At 35.9% G+C, this 6,218-nt stretch overlaps 1 protein-coding gene across 1 annotated transcript; it reads left to right on the top strand.

Annotated features, from left to right (window-relative positions):
* The first annotated feature begins 4,172 nt into the window (after nt 1-4,172).
* On the top strand, nt 4,173-5,611 carry LOC111911644 (stemmadenine O-acetyltransferase). The gene has a single exon (XM_023907395.2). It carries the CDS (start codon nt 4,202-4,204, stop codon nt 5,489-5,491), a length of 1,290 nt encoding a protein of 429 aa, XP_023763163.1. The 5' UTR covers nt 4,173-4,201; the 3' UTR covers nt 5,492-5,611.
* Nucleotides 5,612-6,218: the final 607 nt, after the last annotated feature.

Consider the following 6,218-nt stretch of genomic DNA (forward strand, 5'->3'; position numbering starts at 1 on the left):
GCCCATATCAATTCTCATGTTTAAGTCTTTCGATTGTTGACTGCAATTAAAAGTCTTTTAGAACTTGATTTGGATTTTATATTTGTCGGTAAACAGCCAAGGCAATGACAAGATCTACATAGGTGGATCCAATATAGAGCTCAGGGTAATCCGAGATGCACCTCAAATTTTCGAAAAAATTCGTTTTATGTTGTGGTGATACCTTGGAAAAAATTGGGCTACCCTAAAATAATTTAGGTTATTTGTTATTGTATATTATGCAATTTTTTATGGTGCCCGTTTATTTTGACCCTGACTCCGCCATTAGAATCTACGGTTTGGTCGTCGGACGTCGGGATTGCAGAACTCCATGATCTTAGACAGTGCCGACCCTAGAGGGAGGGCAAGTTGGGCGACCGCCTCGGGCCTCGTCAAATCTCGGGGCCCCCAAAATTTGTAATAACTATATATAGTTTTAGATTATATAAAATGAAAAACACACCAAGATAAACAAAGACACTTTAGTTGAGATGGTTGAGAAGCATAAAATTTTGATCTCATAGTTGGTATGTCTTTTTTTTTTTTGTGTGTGTCTCGTGATGAAAACAAGCGGGAAAATAGACCGAAATGACTTTTAAATTTTAAAAACAAATTCAATCACTTCATAATCTTTATTTCTAATATAATTAATTTACATTTGTGAGAGACCTACAAATTTGCAAATAGAAAAGAAAATGAGGGAAGTTCCCATTTCTAAAGATATTTGATTGCATGAATGAAGCTATCGAGTTACAGTTTTGAATCCCCTGATTTCTGATTTTGAAGTTCTTTTTTTTAACAGCTAAAATCTAATTTTGAAGGTCTATTCTAAAGGTATGATATCTAATTTTGAAGTTAAAATTTTTAGGGGTGTAATTGGTATCCGAGAATGTGAGAAGGAATGAAGTCAATATCTGATTGTTAAAAACTTCGTCATCTTGTGTCCTATTAATTTGAAAGTATGTGTTGGTCTTTTTCCCTAATTTATCGATCCTTACCAAGTCACTAATTTTTAAAAACTATTTCATTCAAGAAGGAACGATAGTCAAGCAGGCGTTGAACACGGATTGAGACTCTCCCGCCACTATTTCAGTGAAGTTCTTTTTCTAAAAAAAAAATTAGTGCACATGAATTTTTTGATGAAATGCAGAAATGAAACCATCTATTCCATACTTTTTTTTGTTGTGATCTTTTTCATGCATATGAAGTGCTTGATGAAATGCTGTAATGAAATGTTAGGTTTTAAAAATTTAGAAAACAATGTATAATATTAATCTTTATCTACATTAACTTTCTCATTTTCAATTGTTTCACCACTCTATATGTACAATCCTACATTTAGTCAAAAGACATGGACAAGAGTTTCAAACGATTCAAGATGAAGTAACTGAAAACACACAAATGAATCGTAAGTTACTATTATTTTTATTAGCTCTTTAGGCGTACAGTCTTTCCACTCCCACCCGTTTTATCTTTTAACAATTTTGGATCCTTGTTAAAGAACTCCAAGAAAATGCCATAAGTAAACACTAGATTTTGCAAGACATTGTGAGTTTACATGAATTTAATTCTAGTTATCTAAATATAATATTTTATTTATCTTAAAGGGCCTCGTTTTTTCTTCTGTTTTGGGTCTTAAATCGGCTTGGACCGGGCTCATCTCAAAATGGGGTGTATATGGGGGTGGAGTTTGGGTTTCAAATTTTGATTTTGGTGGTTGTGTTGTTCGTCGTAACTCGTAAGTGAATGAGTGGCGGTGGCTGGATATTAGACGATGCGGTATGGGCCAACAACGAGAAGCAACCGGGTGATGTGGCACACGAAAACGCCGTAGTGACAGGGGGGACAACCCCCCCCCCCCCCCCCCCCCCCCCAACCAACTCGTTGCATCTCGTCGAGCAATTCTCGTTGGCGTTACGACGAAGTGAAATGACTACATTTTTATCCGTTGCTTTTATGACTGTTTGCAAACGGTCGATATTCAATTTAATTTTTTTTTTTTTTACCTTTTTACCTATATATATATATATATATATATATATATATATATATATATATATATATATATATATATATATATATATATATATATATATAAATTCTCTCTATATTTTCTACACTTTGTTAATAAAAAAATGGAGCAAAACTCAAACACCCCCCTCCTCCATCATCAAACTCAAACACAACCTCGCCTCTCGGATTCACGGGTTATGAAAATTATTTCAACATTTTATCGTCTCAAGGCTCACCACAAATCTCGTACCAAGGCGCCGCTTTCAATCCCGCTTCACCGCCACTGCGATTTCCTAACTCACATTACCTTCAACAAAATCAATTTGGTCAAAACCCAAATTTACAGTAAAATCTTTTCCCTACTTTTGCTTCGATGCAACAAACAAGCAACCAACTATCGCCTACGACACAACAATCGGTTGAAGAGGAAGCAGGAGGTAGTAGGAGAGGGAAAAGGGAAAGGAAAATCGAAAGAGAAATCGATAACGGTAGAAACAGAAAATGCAAACGTTCCACAATGGTGGACACTGGAGGAGGAATACGCTTTGACAGTGGCTTGGTGTGCTACTTCAAAAAACAAACTTCGTGGAAATGGCATGAAAAAAGGAGCTTATTGGGGGGTGGTGCTCGACAAGTTTCACGCTATTTTAAAGACAAATCTGTATCGCAGCAATGACATGTTGAGTAGCAAATGGAGTCAAATAACTAAGCGGTGCAGCAAAGTCAACGATATTTACAACCGGCTTGAGGCGCAACAACAAAGCAGAACCAACGACTTTGATTTGTTCAAATCTGCTAAGAAACAATATCGGGTTGTAATGGGTCATGTTCTTGACTTTGAAAAATCATGGGAATTGTTGCGAGCGGATCCAAACTGGAATAAACGCCTACATCGTCGGAGGTTCAATCCAAAAGGTCTCGCAATTCTAGCTCGGTCGACATGTTGGACGCACGGACTAACATCGACCTTAATGCCGACGACTATGAGATCCCGTATGATATCCAAAAGATATACCCACGACGACGACCGCTCGGACGCGACAAAGCGAGACACGGTGCAAGACATGCGGAGGAGGTGGAGACGAGAGCAAAAGAGGCGGCATAAATGAGAGCGCAATTCAACGATCATAATTTATTAATTAAAGAAAAAAAGAGTTGAAACGTCGTCATTTGGAGTTCTTGGAAAGGCAGACACAGGAGAAGCAGGAGCAAAAAGAAAGGGAACTAATGATACATCAGTTGTCAATTCTTCGGAAGAGCGAGGAAGGTTTGGCGCCTGTTGATCTAGTGGTGCTACAAACGATGAAGGAAAAAAATTAGGAAGAAATATTTGGGTTAATTATGATTGTTATGTGGTTTTAGTAGTAATCTGAATGACATTTTAGTTATAATATTAGGTTTAAAATTATGTTTTTTTTAATTATTATCGTAATTTTAGATTTTAAATATTATGTCTTTTTTTTTTTGTTTTTAAAATTATGTTTTTTATAAAAAATATATTCATGTTAGCGATTAAAAAAATGCAAAAAGGAAAAAAAGAAAAAGAAAAAAAAAGTAAAAAAAAAACGAAAAAGTAAAAAAAAAAACCCAATTTCGGAAAAATAAAATAAAAAGGAAAACATATTTATTTTCAAAAAGTTGGTGTTTCATATTGTTGTTCATTTTTCCACTTGGTGTTATAACACCATTTGCTTATATGACATGTGAGATGACACAATTTGGTGTTGCACCTTATTGCCTACACCCAATGCTTGACAAACGAAAGAAATCCACATTTTCTTTATGCTATGGGACATATTACTTTTCTTTTAACTTTTAAATAATAACAAAAAAAAGTTAGTTAAAAAGTAAATACATAAGGTCAATGCAATCGTTTTAGAACTGCCAGGTACTAAGATCGCAATGTAACCAAACCACAGGGACCATATCATATGATATAATGTTGTTATGGACCAACCACAAAACTACTCTAACACATATGGACGATCCGTGTAATTTCCTCTTATTTCTTCTATCATCACAAGTCATATTAATTAATAAAATCCTTGTGCGCTTCTACGTTTATTTATTAAAGCCAACTTGCCACAGTTTAAAATTATTAAAATCCAACTTCATTGTGGTATAAATGTTTACATCGGCATTCGGCATACTACTTGCAATATTGTCCATAATGAACAAAATCAAGCAAAAGCTCCAAACATTTGCAAAAATTAGGCAACTTCACACAATCATATCTCAGGAAACCATTAGACCATCTTCCCCAACACCTCCGCACCTGAAAACTCATAATCTTTCGTTGCTTGATCAGTTTGCTCCTGACATGCACACACCATTTGTTCTGTTCTACCGGAACTACAAAACTGTTGACACCAACATCCTAAAGCAATCGTTATCACAGTGTTTAACACAGTATTATCCCTTCGCCGGTAGAATTCCAACCCCTTTTTTACCTTACATCAACTGCAACGACGAAGGAGTTGAATTCCTTGAAGCTTTTATTGATAGCCCCCTCGACGACTTCATTCACAAGAATGAGCAAAACGAAACCCTAGACCAACTCTTTCCTTATGGTCTCAGCTCTACTGTTCGTGCTTCTTGCCCTAAGTTGCTCGATGTCCAGCTGAACCATTTTGCTGGTGGTGGAGCAGCAGTGGCTGTGTCCATGTCGCACAAGCTTGCTGATGGAGCCACCTTTGCCAACTTCATCAACCATTGGGCCACTGTTACACGTTGTCAGCCACCAGTAAATCCATCTTTCATCTCATCCTCCACAAGTAATAACATTAGGTTGCCTAAGTTCATTATTAAGGACTTGGATAAAGTAAAGTATGCTACAAGAATATTTGTGTTTCCTAATTCAAAACTAAATGAGCTGAAGAAGAAGGTTGCTGCCACCGGAAAAGCTCCAACGAACCCTTCTCGAGTTGAAGTGTTGACGTCTTTAATATTTAAACACGCAGTGAAAGCAGCCGCAATAAAGTCAGATTCTTTGAAACCATCAAACTTGTCTGTAGCTACGAACATGAGGAACAAGTTTGTTGAAAACTATTCTGAAACAGCAGCAGGAAACTTATTCACGTTAGCGATAGCAAAGATGGAGGAATTTGGTGAAATCAGGTTGAGTGAGGTGATTTCTGAGGTAAGGAAGGCGAAATTGGGTCTTGAAGGAATGAGAGATGAGCAAGAAGTAGTTGAAAAGTTGTTAAACACGTTCTCCACTTTACAGGGTGATATTTATTATAGTTCAAGCGTGTGTAGGGTTCCATTTTATGAAGTGGATTTTGGGTGGGGCAAGCCACAAGAAGTTCTATTACGAATTCCAAATGTGGATGAGAATACTATCATTTTGATGGATACTCCATCTGGAGATGGTATTACAGCACATGTGCATCTGCCAGAAGAAGAAATGGCCATTCTTCATAAGGACAAAGAGTTTGTTAATTATCTTCAAGACATCTAAAAATGTATGCGCCTTAATGTTACAAAAATATTATTATTTTGTATTAACATGCAACGACTAATATAAGTATAAATATGTTTTGCGAATTAATAAAAAAAGCATTAAGTGGTTTACATGCTAGCTCTCTAAACTCAATATTTTCTCAGTTTCAAAAACACAAATAGATTTTTGGTTGTAGCTTCAATTCTACATTCTTACTCTTTGTTTTATTTTATCATGCTCACCCCTAGCAAATACAAGTATATATTGAGTGAAAAAAAAAACTAGTGCCACTACTCCTTAAGTTCCTACATCAACCACTATTCTAGACTACCCACTGTAATCATAAATGTAGTGGGCACCACATCATTGCCACCTCATTACTTCACACAACTATATTAAGGGCATTGAACTCTATAAAATCCAATAGAATGCCACATCATTTTTCTACATTCCATAAAACTACATCAATTTTTTTCCTACAATGCATTGAACTGTAGAGAGTTTAATAGAAAGTTACAAAAGCTAATTTATAGTATGTATTTAAGATTAGAAAACATTCATTTTTACCATTGAAGAGTTCAATAGCCATTGAACTCCAAATCCATTGATTTCAAGGTGGCATCTCACTATGCTAGTGTTTCATCTATTGAATGAGAACTAGATTTGCCACCTCATTCAACCATCTCATTGAACTCGTAATTGTGAATGCTCTACGATGGTATACTCATCACTCCACATAACAATA

The sequence above is a fragment of the Lactuca sativa genome, chromosome 3 (genome assembly GCF_002870075.4).
Source record: "Lactuca sativa cultivar Salinas chromosome 3, Lsat_Salinas_v11, whole genome shotgun sequence".
NCBI lineage: Eukaryota > Viridiplantae > Streptophyta > Magnoliopsida > Asterales > Asteraceae > Lactuca > Lactuca sativa.

Bases quoted from the DNA above. Each gene is read 5' to 3' on its own strand.
- LOC111911644 (XM_023907395.2), top strand. From the start codon at position 4,202: ATGAACAAAATCAAGCAAAAGCTCCAAACATTTGCAAAAATTAGGCAA.